We start from the raw sequence: 16,312 nt of genomic DNA, 5'->3' as shown, positions 1-16,312 counted from the left end.
AAGCTTCAACCTGCTCCGCCTCGAGCTCCTCCGTCTCTGGATATGGAAACACCTGGTCCTTCCATGCACTGTACACCGTGAGAGCAGGGTAACCGCTTTCATGGTCATAATCATCATCCCCCGCAGCCGCCGACAGACCCAGCCCAGGCGCCATGTGACCGTACTCGTGACTGTCAATCGTCACAAAGTTGATGTAATCCTTGTACTCTTTGGCGACGGGGTAGAGTTCTCGACGCAGAGATGAGCGATCACGGTCGTTGGACACGAAGATGTACGCGAGAAGTTTGTATCCCTATACACAAACACGAAGGGACGCCTGTCAGGACTTGGAAAATGGAGTTTCTTGGGAAAAAGACATCTCGAAACGTACGCTCAAATAAAGCCCCTCATTTCGTCTGGTCAACTCCCCTATCAATGGAGTACTGGCCTCTAGGACAAATTTCTCGATGTCGACTCGTTTGGTCGTCGCGGTATCAACCGACAAGACATCTCGATCACCGACGTCGGTCTTGTAGGCGACAATCGAAGGCGCGTCTATACCTTCTTGCTCGTCGAGTTGTTCGTCCTGCGCGATACCAAAGACGAATCGATCGTGCAACTCTCGTGCGACTTTGGTGTATCGTGCCTTGATCGTGACATCGTCATCGTCCAGGTACGCCACAAACACCACGCGGTCAATCGAGGTCAAGCCGGTGAGGTTCTCGACGGTCACGGTCGAGACAGGAGGAAGTGCCGCGCGTCTGACAAAGGGGACGATCGAAGAGGCCTTTCGAGGTCCCCTATACCGGGTGGTCGAACTCGTCTTGTTCTTGTTCGTCGTTGCGAGGCCCCGGAACAGTCGTATGGCAGGGTACGAGCGCACATCATGTTCGGCGCAGAGGTCGCGTTCGGCAGTGCAGTCAACATTGGCGAGAGGTTGTGTAAGTTGGGATTTTGCCGTCGCCCATTCCTCGGCGAGAGATGAAGACGGTGGTGTCCATGGCTGTTGTAGTTTTCAGCACGGAAATGCATACACAGATAGAGATGGATGGAGGAATGATGAGAGGGAGTCGAAACAATGTCACAAGCACAAGGAGGAAGAGCGTACCGCGACAAATGCTACGAGCGTTAACTCGTTGTTATCGAGAAGTGCCTGAAATTCCGCCTTTGATGTATGTTGCTGCCATTGCGCCGCGCTCACAACGGTGGCCAAGTTACTACAACCTAGTAAAAAGCGCAGAGAGAAGAACAACATCTCAAAGAGTGGAAGAGCATGTTCGTGAGAGATTACACATGTTCGCGGTGGGGACAAGGACAATCATTCTTGTGTTGTTTTCACATAGGGAATCAAGATCGAACCATGCTCATTTGGAATCACCCCTTCGAACCCTTGCGAAGCTACTGGCGTAGACCTACCGTGGTGAAACACCTCAGGGGTCCAGGAGTTGCTTCAAGATAGAACTGAACCCATGCCAGGTGAGATGACCAAGGGGGAGGGTAACGTGTCTGTTCAGACGGTGATGTGAACTTGTCATTCTCGTTGAATTCTCCCGAAAGAATCGTGAAAAGTTGTTGAATTTTTAAGAGCGTCGAGGATAAATTGATCGATCTGCAACAATCAAGAAAAGAATGAAGCTTCTCGGATGCATTTCGCGTATCTGCTTCAGCCTCGTCGCGGCGACAATTGCGGAACAATTCAGCCTTGTGGAGGAGGATCCAGACATCCACCAAAAGGAACAACTACAACAGCAGCATGACCTCGGATGTACTCACCCTCCATACAATATCCACTTTCTCTCTCGAGATCCCATAGTGATTTACATTGTTGATTTTTTGACTCCAGTCGAACGTCGACATCTTCTCAAGACAAGGTACGTACAAGGGTTACTTTTACAAAAAAAAACAAAACCAATACCCAATGCTATGCTTAATCTTTGGTCCCGACACAGCGCCTCATCTTTTATCAATTCTCAAACGGCCGACGAAGATGGCACCGAGACATTACGGAGTTCACGACGGTCCAAGTCTGCGACCGTCATCCGCGACGAGGTGACAAAATGCGTAGAAGAACGAGCATTGTTGTTTCAAGGGTTCGACACCGCACCGTCACACCTCGAACCTCTCCAATTGGTCCGATACCAAATCAACGAGACATACGACCTACACACGGACTGGTTCACGTCGCCGGCGCAGACCACCGTCGAAACCCACGGCGGGAACCGTCTGACCAGCTTCTTCGCCTACGTGACGGCGAGCGACGACATCACGGGAGGCGGCACGAACTTCCCGCTCCTCGATCCACCAACAGACAAACGTTGGTGTGAGTATGTCGATTGTGACGTCCCACTCGAGGACGGCGTGACTTTCTTGCCTATCCCAGGCAACGCTGTGTTCTGGGTGAACCTGGTCGGCGGAGGCGGAAAGGGGGATCCGAGAACCATTCATTCTGGAGCAGTAGTGACGTCTGGAGAAAAGGTCGGGTTGAACATATGGACCAGAGAAGGCCCGTTGAGTCACAAGTTCAGAGGTGAAGCCTCGAATGATGACCACGAAGATGACGAGTGAAATTTGGTCCAGAAGTCGGTGGTAGCTACAGCTTAGTGGGCTTGGGAACCTTTCTCCTTCCAAGAGTGCATCTCAGAGAATCTTCTTTACGTATTATCGACGAAATCGAAACATCGTCTCCCATGCAAGGCCACGGCAGTGCCTCACACCGGTAATCCACATGCTACTTGCAAGGTTCACTTCCACCACACTGTCTAGCTCCTCCCCCGTTAGATCGTTTTGTCAAATACCGCTCAAATGTTCGACTACGCACCTCCCCCCTCCCCCCTCCCCCTACACGTCATGAACTTGTTCCAACAAAGACAACCAACACTGCTGCATACGTGGCCGTGGCAACAAGGGTTTCCGAATTACTCGTCCGCATCGCGACCGACACCAACAGCGCGAACAACATCACCGCCACTGAGACCGTCACCAGGCTCTTTGTCTGATTCGATGACGGCAAACTCATGACCAGCATCGGCACGATCAACGAGGCTCCGCCCGTGAAGGCAATCAAGAACCGGGTCAATCGGTCCACGAACGGCGAAACCGTCGACGGAGGCTTCCTCGCGAGAAAATCGTCAAAATGAGACTCCATTTCCGCTTTGGTGTAGGTGAGTCGACGAGGTAGAATTTTGCACATGATTCTGCGACATGGATCTGAAGGTGCTCCTCCACGTATCGAAGAAGACAAGGTACAATATCGTGAGTTGAATGGACTGCTACCAAGCTCGGCTATTTCAGGAAACGCCTGTGCCAGATCTCGCTCTCGCTCGGATGCCTGGTGGACGGGCAGGTCTTGTAAGGAGCGCATGAATGCGTAGTCTCTGGCGGCGGTAGCTAAAGGTTTGTCAATAGCGATGCTGAGGTTGGCCCGATTGTATGGCCATTCTCCCACCAGGTACCACGCGGCCCTCAATGCGAGTCGAAAGCTTCAAATATCACATGAAACCCTCATTGGCCCATTGCCCGAATATCAATCGTACTGAAGAAGGCCGTGACATACCGTACTGGTGAAGTGTGATTCTTAGATCATCCGAGTCAGAGTCCAAAGAGACAGCCGTTTGCTTCTCCCAACATGACCCTTTCAGCCTGGCCAGCTTGTTCTGGAGATGGAATATGTTCATGCGCTCCAAAAGGCGGTATTCGAGAAAATATAGCTCATCATGACGGCTGGAATATGTGTAGTGGAAGAGGCGGTCTTCGTAAGTCATGCCCTCCTTTATAAACCCAGCCTGCTTGGTTTCGATATGTGGTTCCGACTGAAGCCAGGCGGGAAGTACAGGTGTTGAAGCCATTGTAGCCTCTGTAGTTCGTGCCGCGATTACAATTCTGCGGCTTCCCAACCCTTATTGCCATTAGAAAGTGCACGATTCGCGGAAGAATTTCAGATGCCAGCAAAACCGAACAGCAAGGCTGACAACGCACCTCGTCGGGCGCTGAGATGAATTCTCGCTAGACTGCATTTGCACCAACAGGCTGCGCCCAAAGACTCAGCCTCAATCAGTTTTCGACTTTGTATTTGGCTTGATGAGGGCCTTTGTGCAATGTGTTATTTCTGTTGAGGCACCAACGTGATGAGAGCACAACGAATCCTCAATGATTCGGCAAGGTTGCCAGAAAGTGGTCGCTTTTTTCAGGCCGACAACTCCTCGACAGGATGGGTGAATCTGCCTAATTATGAAGTCATCAAGGTCGGCGCCGAAAAGCTGAGTAGACCAAGACCACCCTTAACCTATACAAACTGCCATAGGGCTTTGAGGAATGCCATCAACAAGGCTCGACTGATCGGCTTCGAGATCGCGCGGACAAAACAGAAATTTTCCCTGTTTCGCCGCTCCAATGAAGTCGTGCTGCAAGGGGAAGCTCGCCGTCTGGACGTACATTTGTCAGATTTCGATGAACACCTCGAGCGTCGCCTGGATCTGGAAGACATCACTCAACCCCCGAACATAGGCGGCGACTTGTCTCTAGCCGTCCCATTCTCTCGCCTGCTGTCTGCTCATGATTCATTCAAGCAAGCAAATGGTAGTATGTCTGAAGTCGCTTCTGGTCCGTGACTAACACTTTTGCAAGACCAACTCAAAAGATGTGTGTTGCGTATCGAGAAGAATTTCGTCCAGAACATCGTCGAGTCGTTGAAGCAAAGCTTTATCCGAGAAGAAACACCTGCATTCCCATCGCTGTTTGGTCGAGTATACGATGCACACTCCCAATTTACACAGGCCGCCCGTGATCGAGAAGGGGAAGTCAAGCTTGCTGTAAGAGAGGTTCAAGGTAAGTTGTCCGGTGGTTACTCACTCTCACGTTGCCATGCTGAAAGACAAGATGCAGCTTCGCCACCATGGCTCGAGGTCATGGGATTTGCGACTAAGATTAATGCCCTGTGCGAGCAGGCAAGGAGCCTGGATAGAGAGCCGACGAATGACAACGAGTATCAGACAGTGAAATATCGAATGTTCGATAGGGCTGACGGACCAACTTCTGTCATCATCTGTCTCGAGAGAATAGTTCGCGATGCCATGGTCAGTCCTGTCCATCCTTTGGCCAACCCACTGAGTTCGCCGGCCCTCAGTTTCCGGGTTGATGGTACACTGCAATACGCAAGTGAAGGGACATTGGGGAGCATCCACAATTCAAGTAGGAATGTTCCACCCGGGCGCCTGAGTCCTGGAACAGACAGAGGCCCTCCTCGTGACCACCGTGAGAGACGGAGGTGGCGGTCATTGATCAAGAGCCAAGAGTCAAGAATGGGGAAGGCAAGGAGTGAGAGATATCCAGATGGAAGAAGTGAAAGATACCTAAGCGGAAGAAATGAGAGATACCCAGATGAGACAAGATATCCAGATGAGAGAAGCTATCCAGACGAGAGAAGGTATACAGACGAGAGAAGGTATACAGATGGGAGGAATGAGAGATACCGGGACGGGAATGGGCAGAATACATACAGATAGCCCCGTCGAAGAGATCGGGGAAGGATGACGGCTCCACCTCTCACACTAAAGGGGGGCACTTGGTCAATACCTTACGGAGTACCACGGACTACGAGGACTGAGAGATACATTGTAGTAGTACACCAGGCCTGATGTTCCAGGAATGAATCTCTTTTGCAGAATCAGTAGTAGTGGGAAGCAGTTTTCTTTTCTCAATTGTAGCAATAATCCCAACAACTACATGCTAGTCGAACTGGTTCTTGGCCAACCAGCGAATCTTGTGGTAAGGCAGAAAGACAGGTTTGGAGGGCACGGTCCCCAGCCAGAGTCATGCCACTGAACGATGAATGTGACAATATCATTGGGTCTCCCACATCGCTCAGCTTATAGGGGTTGATCTTCGACCGAGCGAATGGGTAGATGGCCATGTCCCGTTCCCTGAGTGAAGTGACCGAGGCAGGAAGAGTTGGAAGAGGAGTAAGGACTCTGTGCGCGCCCAGTCGAGAGTCGTACAGTCCCTGCTCTATACTCGAAGCCTGTACGGCTATTTTGAATCTTTTCCTTGCACTGGAATATGATCTGCGGTTCAAGTAGTCGCCTAATAATACGTCTTTCAACCGCTGAAAAACCGGCGGTCGGCAAAAGGACAGTCCGTCGCACCTTGCCGACAATTCAAGTGCTTGGTAGATACCCTGGAGGCGGGCCATGATCTTCCCTGGGTGCCTCTTCAACTCCCCTTCTGTTGATGTCGTTGCTTGGGTCCGTCATTCCTGATAGCTGACCAGTCATATTGGGCACGCTCTTGCTTCGACCGTGGAAAGCCATGACGATGTCATCTTTGTCCTGTTCAACATCAACCCTTCTCTGGCTCGGTCTTTGTCTCTTCTTCATCCGCACCCTCTCCCTTGCGAATCTCAGCTGGTCCAATGCAAGTTTGGCCCCACGATCATCTTCTCTACGTCCGCTACAGTCGTCTCCCTCCGTACCCACCGCGACTCTGGCCTCCGCATCAGCGATCAGGCCATCCAACTCTTTCTCTTCAGCGTTCAACTTCCTCAGCCTCTGACACTCCTCTTCCCACCAGAAAAGCATTCCTACAAGTTCTTTCTGCCTGGGTATGTTCAGCATAGCCAATTGATGCGGGAACCTCGGCCCGATCTTGTGAGTATCCACGATCCCATCGTTCCCCAGTATCGTGTATTTTTTCAACGCCTTGTATACCTTTCTACTCACACTTTCGCTATCAACCACGCCCGCAACGTAGAAGCTCCGCTCATCCAGCGCATACGGATCCGTACTCGCGATTTGGTGCATGTAGCACATGTCGCGGCGGTATGCGGTCAGATCGGCCGTCCGCACTGGCGACTCGTCTTCGAAGAAATTTGGGACCGCTGCGTGAGCGAAGCGTGTGAAGGAGAAACCCAAGGAGCCATTTCGTTTGCGGTACATTGTGAATCTGATTGTTAGTTAGGTGCTCTCATCAAGAGCGAGGGAGTGAATGGAAGAACAAGGTATGCCAGAAACACAAAGCATACGCGTAGTACTCCGTACTTGATACGATTTCTCGGCAGGGCTACGTTAGACCATCCGTAGATGCCGACGAGAAGGCCTGTGTAGTAGTACTTTCCAGCCACTACAAGAATCGAAGATCAGCGCCGTCTCGTGCCCATCGAGATCTCCCAAGAGCATGTGGCTTGTTCTGCTTGAGGATCCATGTTGCGTGTCATTAGTATCTCAGATGCGTGAGATCCGGGCAACTAGGCTGTGGCAGGGCCATCGACCACGTTGTCGTAACGAGGGGCATCATTGGTTGAGGTCTTCACGGTAGAGGACGAAGGCCGGCACCAACGCGCGTGCTGTTTCAGACAATTCCTGTACTTTGAAATCTCTCGAGCAGAAGGAAGCTGAAAGGATGGTTCAAGGGACAAGACAGGACAGCAGCCAATATGGCTGTTTGACGAGTAACTCCTACATAGACTGGAGTTGAAACATGTATGGAGATACAATACGATTATTAGTAAATCGGAAAAGACACATCGGGTTAAATCATGCCGAAACGACAGCGCACGTGATCGCCTCTCTTTCGGTCCATGCTCCCATGTGAAGTCAGCCTCTTGCATTCCCAAAAAACGGTCACTGCTTTTAGGGATCTTTGAATCAAGTCTCTCTTTCAATTGAACGCACTACTAAAATCAATGTCCCACTGATTCGATATACCCGATCCTTGGGATACCCACACACGCAGAAAAGTGATGTACGATCAGTAACGTTACAAGGCATGTCGGCCCTGGTCCAATATGTCCCACAACAACTCCTTTTTAGTAAAGAAATCCCCTACGTCGAGAGATGTCGAGGAAGACGTGGTTCGTCGTCCTGATATGGCTCACCAGCTGCTTCACGAGCTAGGTCGTTGATCCACCTCTCGTTCGGTTTCAGTGGTTGGCCACTAGACACCGACGACGCAAGATACATCCAGCTCAAGGCATTGCCGACCGTATGCACCTCATCGCTGACGTGGGTTCTGGCGTACTCGCTCATGGTGTCGTAGAGATCGCCGTCCATGACGAGATTGTAGAGGTACTTGGCAACAGCTTCGTGGTCGCCCCTTTCGACGAGGAAGCCACTCTTGCCGTGTTCCACCTGTAGAGGAATGCCCCCTGCGAGGGTTGCGATCATGGGTTTCCCCTGAGGAAAGTGTCAGCTTGCGTTTATATGTTCATCTATGCATTCAATCATATTATTCCTCACCTTATGTAGCGCTTCGGAAACCTTGACCTCGAAGCCCTCTCTTGTAGAAAGTTGCAGAGCCACCGTGCAAAGCGACATGACGGCATTCAGCATTTGGTCGCTGGGCCCGAGGCGGATGACCACAATATCATCGGCCAGGTCAGGATGATGTGTATGGATAGCGTCCATGGTCTGATCGTAAATCATGCTTCCGTCGGGATCGTCGATAGAGCCATGACCGCAGATCACCAGTTGGTGAGTATTCCTCTTTGGTTCATCGGCCATCAACTCGCGGAATCTGGCATAGCTCTCGATGACATCGGGGATGCCCTTTGACGGGTCGAATCTGGCAATTTGGGTGAAGAACCCGCGGTTCGGATATTGTAATTGGGGAAGTCCCTGGGCTTGACAAGTCTGTCGGAGGACGTGCATGTAGTATGACAGATCCCAGTTGTCCATGGATTTGTTCAAGCCATCGAGCCTAATGGAGAATAGATGAGCAGGTGTTTCCCTTTGGAGGGTCTGTTCTCTTACCAGTCTGTTGTAGCCGGGAGCCAACCCAATGTTTCCTTCCTCACATCAGGGGGCACAAATGATCGTACTGGATGACTGAGGAAGACATCGGCTTGCTTGATGCTTGACCACATGTTCTGCCAGATATGTTGGGCAGCACTACCGTCCTTTAGAACAAGATCATCCCGAACCTCGATGTGGCACCGAAAGATGATCGGGCGATCAGGAGCTTCTTTCTTGGCGATTGGAATGAGCTCTGGCATCTGGGGGTCATCGATGATAATGACATCGGCACCACCCTGGGCAGGGGCTTTCAGAGGTCCCCCCTCTTCAGAAAGCCAGAAGCGTTCGGCGTTGTCCCTGATCCATTCTTTGATCTTGCCCAATGCTTCATCAGAGGTACGGACGCTCGGGGGAACGGCGCCCTGCAGGATGTTGTGGTTGTTCTTTGTGATGCGGAAGACGTCAGGTCTCGGTTTAGGCACGAACCTGGTCCGGATTAGTATGAGGTAAACTTTGGCGCAGGCTTCAATGGAATCTGCTCACCATTCGACATTCACGCCCTGCTGAGTGAGAAACCTCAACAATGCGTGACGCATCAAGGCGACACCTCCACCTTGCGGAGTAGCACTGAAGAAGGCGACCCGGAGGTTTCGGTCTTTGACATCTTTGATGTGTTTTTGAACGGCTCTCCAGGTCGGAGGTCTGACAGACTTCTCGTAATCATCCATTGTGGCCAGCTGTATCATGCCAGCCAGATCCACTTCGACTTGGTTTTGGTAGCTGATGGATAGTCGGGGTTGTTTCGTAGGTCCAAAGTACCTATGCAAAACAGGTCAAAAGACAAAGACGCGAAGACATTGCAGCAATACCCACGCTAAGCATTTTCTCGCAAAAGAGTCGGCCAATTCGTCGACATTGATCCGTCCTTGATTGCGACCTTGTTTGTTCGGTAGGAGGGGAGTAGATTCCAATACAATGGGGACGATGTCCAGCTCTGCCCACAGCCTGGAACATAAATTGGGAGCCTTGTGATGCAGGTCAGGAGTGACGCCAGCACCGAGCAGTTTGCAGAGATGATCCTTCCTATACTTGTGTAGTTCTGCAATGATATGATCAGTTACCCAATCCGCTCCGGTCCCATTCTCCGGCTTGTCATCAAGCGATATGCGGTGGATTGCAAAGTCGACACTGTATGTACCATCATGAATGGCCATACCAACTTTGAGCGTCGTGCTGGACTCTTCTTGGATGGCAATGCCGACCCAGAATTCCTGGTCACCATAGAGATTAGTTTCAACATGCTTCACTAGACCAGGTTTTTGAGTTGGGACAGGTGCTTGGAATGTACGCTGTTTCCGCCGCAATGACGCCAATAAAGCTGCAAGGGATTGACCTACACTCAAGCTTGTCCCGATATCGAGGCCATCCGGTTTCGGTTGCGCGAAGCTGAGCGATCGTTTTCGATGATATTCAGGTACTTGGGATACGAAGTCACGTTGCACCTGAGTGCTGTGTCTCCGATGTCTCAATGGCATTGGCATTTCGCCCGAGGGGTCGCCCATTTTGTCGTCGGCAGGATACTTGTGCAGTGTTAGTTTGTGTAGGGAGTAGGTTTGTTAGTGACAAGATCGAGGGAGTGCGTTGAATTTCAAGCCACGGCGAGGTTGTTGGCGAGGGTAGAAGAAGTACCGCTCACTCAGGGTCAGACGTCAGTGTGGCAACGAGACCCTTGTTGTTGCTCTGATATTGGTCCCGTGGAGAGGCAGGAGATGTGTGAAATGACTCTACATCACCAGGCGAAGGTTCGTCTAAGAAGATACAAAAGCTGATCTCATATGGCACGGATGCAAGAATGGACACGTCTTCGGCTCGGGAACGTCTTTGCCATGACATCTGTATGGACCAACGGCGGCATCTGACGTCGACCTCACGAAGTCAATACGAGTACAATACGAGTACAAGGCGAAAAGCAGGGGCCACGATGATGAACCAGATCAGGGCGACGTCAAATTTCCCCCCCCACCATGATCCTGGCCGCTTCAGATCCGAGACTTCCATCAGTCTAAGCGCAGGCGGTGATGGCGGCCTATACAAGCGACGTCGCTCTACCAAATCATTGGGGACTTTGGGACGAGGCAGTGAGAGACAAACATCACCTGATGGTTGCTGAGATGTGCAAAGTACTTGACGAAAACGGGCAAAGTCAGGGGCATGTGAATAAGGGCGGAAAGCTTGGCCGACTCGCGCAGATAATGGACCACGGTGTTGGGTATCGATCGATCAGCTAAGCCTCGTGCGTTGTCTTAAATATCCGGTAGTAGATGTGTTCCATCGTGATTCCCAGCCCAACATTGAAGGGAGCATCGATGGCAGAGAAGGTGATACGAGCCCGTGGTGGCATGAGTCTTCAAATTGCCGCATTCATTTTGAAGCCCAACATTGACTATTCTTGACGGCTCCCTGAAGGAGGAGAACGCTCTCAGTGAATTGTATGGCAATCAGGCAAGCTGTAGACATGCCTACCTAGGTATCCATCTGACTTGAAATGCCGCCCGTAATAATGATCGACTCTTGCACTGCTTTCTAGATTCTTTCCTACCCAAATGGCGCTGAGTGTGACGCCCGCGCGGGAACGGAAAAATATCCGCCCGGCGTAGGTACAGTTGTTGTCTAGGTAGTCTTCCAGCATCTCACCACCGTTATATCACCTACAATGTGGCCAGACATTGAGCTATTTACCTACCTTGGAGGCTGTGCGCGTCGTAGAACTCGAAATGACCATTTCAAATATACACGGAGGGTGCCGTATCTCGCAATCGAAGGTATATTTGCCCCTATCTGAGCATCTTGGGCCCTGCCTCGACGGGCTGTGTCAAGTATTTCTTATAATATTATGAGTCTTTTGGGTGTCGCCTAAGCCTTGAACAACATTCTAGAACTCAGAAATAAAACTCACAACACTTGTCAAAGATCCTCGTTGACACTACTTCCTGTTGTCCTATGGCTCTTCCTAACGAGACCACGTCCATGGACAATGAGCAATTTTCACCATCATACGGTATCGATGTCCTCCTCATCTTCTTGCTGAGCTGTACGACGTTTCTCCTGTTCCTTCCTTCCCTGATCTAGAACCTTCTTGCGTTCATCCCTTAACTTTCTTTGTGACACCACAAAAGCACCAAGGGGAGTATCGGACCACTCAACGTCTTTGAGGAATCCTTCAACTTCAGTCCGATCTTTGGGCGAAAAATTGACCTTGTTTCGTCGCTCTTCAATCCACCTTGAGTTGGCTTCCGATTTTTGCACCAGAAGGAGCAGTGCCTGATTAAGCTTGCCGTTCTTGTTCCCACTTGGAGTCGAAGCTGTCTTCAACCAGCGCTTTAGCATTACGACGACGGGCAGCTGAAGTTCAGGGTAGGCAATGCTCTTCGCCCACAAGACGAAGAATTCGGAAAATAATTCTACCACTTGTTCGCCCACTCCATCTTGGTACACCTTTGTCTTCAAATAAGACGACGGTGCTCTGATGTTCGAGGCAAAGTCCAAAGGCTTGAAAGTCGCGGGTTTTGCTGGCTTCTTCATCTCAGCGGAATTCAGGACTTCCAGAAGAGCTGCCGACAAGGGAATGTAGGTTTCAGTAGCCTGCGAGATGCGGAGTAAAGAGCGCATCAGCTGAAATCGAAGTGGAAAATATGTCGAAGTCGGGATCAATCTCATTACACCAAGAGTGACCTGTACGAGAGGATAGATCAAGGGTCGTAACTGCGAGGGTTTTCCGTTTTGAGCCTCAAGCAAAGAGTTGCAGTGCGTTGACAGAACGCGAGACCAGAAGTCTAACGAGTGGACAAATTGCCAGTTGTAGATAGTCTTGTAAGAGTCCTTGGTTGGTTTGGTGATGTTCCCCCGGAGGTGAATCGCCAGCTGTCGAATGAAGGTAAAGCCAGCGGTGTAACTAACCTTTTGATCGATGCCCCATATCTCTGCAGCCGAATTTTTCATTAGGTTGATACCTGCAAGGGTATGGACTGTAGTATTTCGACTGCCTTTTACGACACCTTCGTACGTCGACTTCAAAACGGTTTCCCGAATTCCAGCATCACCGATGACCATTAGTCGACGAATGATCAAGAACGCAGTAATACGAGTGGCCTCGTCGGAAGAGTTGTCCGACCATATAGAAGCAACCGACTTTATGATCACCTTGAGGGACTTCCGTATCTGGAGCAGGTATGGTAGCATTGGCTCGAAAGATTGGAGCGTCAGTCTGAGAGTCTTGGAATCGGATAATCGTCCAAGTAGGTAGTGTAGTGATGATGCATGAGACTTGACCAGGGGCAATAGAGTCTTGAATTTAGGCGAATCAGTAGGCACGCGTACTTTGCCCCCGGAAGACTCCTTGACAGGAAGATGGTGTGAGAGTACCACTGGCACTTGTTTGAGGGCTGTCATCAATACCTCGTGATAGACTTCTGGGCTCGCGATGTTGTACTTGTAAGTTTTGTCCTCCTCATCATCTGCGTGTGCGGCAGCACGAAATGCCAGTACGACTTGCCGCAGTGCCCTGATGGAATGCTGCTCGGCGAGGGACGACTTCCATCTCTTGACCATGGCCAGGGTGACATCGTCTGGAGTAGTCTCGTCGCCACCAGCGTCAGCACCGGTTTTCTTTTGTTTTTTGGTCGGCGGCTCCTCCTCACTTAGTTCATCGACTTCGGTAAGGTCATCGTCGTTGTCATCAAAATCTAATAGTTCGGCGTCGTTCTCCTGTAGGTATCTGTAGAACTCGGGATCTTTCTCTGCTAAAGATGCGAGTTGATCTTTGTGTCCAAGCGCATCGTTATCCGAGTCTTCGTCTGCTGATGACGAGGCTTCAGCATTTCCAACCACGTCGTTTCTCTTGCGTTTGCCCTTCCCAGCTTTTGATTCAGAACTCGTCTTCTCTTCCGGAATATCCAACGTCTCTTGGAAAAATTCGTCCTCGTTCATGTCAGGCCCATCTTGGGCAGTATTTTCATCCTCGGCACTGTCTTCGTCTTCCACATTCTGTGCTCTTTGGGCTGCCCTCTGCTTCTTTTTCTCCTTCTGCTGATGTCTCTGTTTGATTTTCGCAAATTCTTTTCTCCGGTCGATGGTGCCTTTGAGGTTTCTCTTTTCGAACTTCTTTGTGGCTTTGGTCTGTTTCCCCATCTTGGGCAAGGTCGAAATGTTTTGGGGAATTGCTCTGTCCTAGATGTCTGAAGTGACTGAATCTTGCGCATGCATCGGACTCGAATTTGTTGCAGGAAAAAATACATTAGCACCGACGTTTAACCGAAACACTCCGCATGTCAATCGAAACTCCCAGGCTTCTCCTCACCTAATGAGAATGAATATACTGCGCATTCTCAAGAGTCAATCTTGTATATTTGACTCGAGTCTTTGCCCTTGTAACAAGCTGGGCTTTGGCTTTTGAGTGCAGGTGCCATGTACACTGCTCCATCGTCCCGGCCGCTGCCTTACGCGCCTACACCTTACAGCTACACGCCGACGAACACGCTATCAGCTCGTATCAACCTCGATGAAGAGGTGAAACTCGCAGATTCGGCTGCCGAGCGGGACCTGATCGATTCTCTTGCTGAGATCTATAGCATTATCCGGACGATCGATGGCCTTGAAAAAGCATACATCAAGGATGCCCTCCCCGAAAATGAATACTCAGACATGTGCTCAAAGCTCCTCAAGCAATATCGATCCATTCTGAACGACGAAAGCGTCTCCCGAGAATTCGTCGACCTCGACACCTTTACACGTAAATGGGACATCGAGTGCCCGAGAGCCAAGGAAAGACTGAGAGTAGGCCTCACCGCCGATGAAGTCTTGACGGTCCAAAAAGCCACTCCTGGCGTGGCTGCACCCACCACAACCGCCTCTGGCAGTCTCATTCTAGCGGCAACCGAGAACTTCATCACTTTCCTCGATGCGCTACGATTGAACATGGTTTCCAAAAGTGCTTTACACCCATTGCTGTCGGATGTAATCCAGTCGGTGAACAAGGTGACAGATCAAGATTTCGAGCACCGGGGAAAGATCATTCAGTGGCTCATTACACTCAATCAAATGAAGACCTCGGAAGAATTGAGCGAAGAACAAGCTCGAGATCTAGCCTTCGACATGGAGCAGGCATACAATGGATTCAAGTCAATTATCCACTAAATCTGATTGTATATGACTAGCACTGAATGACTATTCAGTGACAGTTGAGTACTTTCCGCAGATCGAGGCTTTTTCATGCAGGCTGCCACCCAGATGCCGCAGAACGACATCCGTGTTGGCCGAGCGACGGTTCTGCCTCCATCATGTCTGCAGGTTCATTCCTCCACCGGCAGACCGAGCAAGCTGTCTATATTATACACTCTGTATTGGGCACCTCCCGGTCCTCAAATGTGACCGGCGAAACGCCTACTTCGGTCTCAAATATACATGACGATGGCATGTCCCGTTTTCCAGACGAACGAAACCACCCCCAGGCTCCGACTCGACAACGGGCACCGAAGAGCATGCGATTACGGATATGCTACGGAGTATCGCTACGGAGTATCGACGACACTTAGTTGGTGTCCGCCGATCCCACAGGGCCCGCAGTTTTTCCCAGCGACGCAAAGTCCGATCTGCGTACGGAGTAGAGGCAAGGACTTCGACTTGTGGTCTAGTTGATTGGTCTGGCTCTATCACTAGCCAGCGTTGCGGAGCACTTCTCAGTCTTCTCAAGGAATGCTCTTGAAATCCCTCACTCGTCTCCGGACAGGCCTTGCTGTCCGATCAGCTTGAAGCCGGCCACTCAGTCTCCTCTCCCTGTCTATCAAACCAGACCACTCAACCCACCAGAGCTTCAACACTACTGAGGACGACGCAAGAACCGCATCAATGGAAGTTGGACTCCGAGCGAGACAAGAGCACAGTATTATATTACATTACACAACCGCATTCCTGCGTACTCGCCCAATGCAGATATGAGCCCCTTCCAAAGTCATGTCACACAACCCACCAAAAATCCAAGGTGCAAGCGAAGTGAGAATGTCACCTTCTCACAACATGACCGCTTTTACGTGCCACAGATGTGCCCGACGTCCATACTCTGTACAGACTATGTACGAGGCAGGAAAATTCCACCGAGTAATTCGAGTATAGGTAAGGTATGGAAAAGTGGGATCAGGTCATCTTTGAACAAAGGAAATAAATAAAAAGATTCGGCGAGCTGTGCTGTATAGCTCTCGAATACCGTATCGGGTGCAGATGGACAGTGACTCGAAACGGAAGGGAGCATGCCAAATATAATATCTCAGATTTGGGCACCTTTGTACTTTTGCGTAAACCTATACATATGTACATACTCGGGTTTCGTGCCTTCACTACGAGACCCTCTACCTTCTCTGGTACTCTTTGTGTGAGAGGTTTTGCAGACTCTCACTCAGGGTCACCTCGTTCCTGGCTTTCTGTACCACGCTGCGTCACACCTGAAGACAATTGCTTACTTACTAGTAGTATTCAAGGCACGTACTCCGTACGAGAACTGGGTTGGCAGGCAAACTTGAGCATACAGACTACTATTCTGGTTCAAATTATCCATACTT

The 16,312-nt window shown here is 50.5% G+C and overlaps 4 protein-coding genes across 4 annotated transcripts; 1 reads left to right on the top strand and 3 right to left on the bottom strand.

Moving 5' to 3' along the window:
• Positions 1 to 5,653: 5,653 nt before the first annotated feature.
• Positions 5,654 to 7,446, bottom strand: PV06_07532 (uncharacterized protein). The gene is made up of 2 exons (XM_016408787.1): positions 7,011 to 7,446; positions 5,654 to 6,915 (listed from the first exon to the last, which is right to left on the bottom strand). The coding sequence occupies exon 2, from the start codon at positions 6,906 to 6,908 to the stop codon at positions 6,132 to 6,134; it is 777 nt and encodes a 258-aa protein (XP_016260541.1). The 5' UTR covers positions 6,909 to 6,915; positions 7,011 to 7,446; the 3' UTR covers positions 5,654 to 6,131.
• On the bottom strand, positions 7,437 to 10,637 carry PV06_07531 (uncharacterized protein). The gene is made up of 6 exons (XM_016408786.1): positions 10,100 to 10,637; positions 9,576 to 9,973; positions 9,246 to 9,521; positions 8,721 to 9,188; positions 8,208 to 8,667; positions 7,437 to 8,144 (listed from the first exon to the last, which is right to left on the bottom strand). Exons 1-6 carry the CDS (start codon positions 10,262 to 10,264, stop codon positions 7,794 to 7,796), a joined length of 2,118 nt encoding a protein of 705 aa, XP_016260540.1. The 5' UTR covers positions 10,265 to 10,637; the 3' UTR covers positions 7,437 to 7,793.
• Positions 10,638 to 11,612: 975 nt separating this feature from the next.
• Positions 11,613 to 13,933, bottom strand: PV06_07530 (uncharacterized protein). Its single transcript, XM_016408785.1, has one exon. It carries the CDS (start codon positions 13,887 to 13,889, stop codon positions 11,754 to 11,756), a length of 2,136 nt encoding a protein of 711 aa, XP_016260539.1. The 5' UTR covers positions 13,890 to 13,933; the 3' UTR covers positions 11,613 to 11,753.
• A 143-nt stretch (positions 13,934 to 14,076) lies between these two features.
• PV06_07529 (uncharacterized protein) lies at positions 14,077 to 16,301 on the top strand. The gene has a single exon (XM_016408784.1). The coding sequence runs from the start codon at positions 14,166 to 14,168 to the stop codon at positions 14,892 to 14,894; it is 729 nt and encodes a 242-aa protein (XP_016260538.1). The 5' UTR covers positions 14,077 to 14,165; the 3' UTR covers positions 14,895 to 16,301.
• Positions 16,302 to 16,312: the final 11 nt, after the last annotated feature.

The sequence above is a fragment of the Exophiala oligosperma genome (assembly GCF_000835515.1).
Source record: "Exophiala oligosperma strain CBS 72588 unplaced genomic scaffold supercont1.7, whole genome shotgun sequence".
Lineage (NCBI taxonomy): Eukaryota > Fungi > Ascomycota > Eurotiomycetes > Chaetothyriales > Herpotrichiellaceae > Exophiala > Exophiala oligosperma.
Note: the sequence above shows the minus strand (reverse complement) of the source record. Positions and strands in the feature narration are given on the sequence as shown.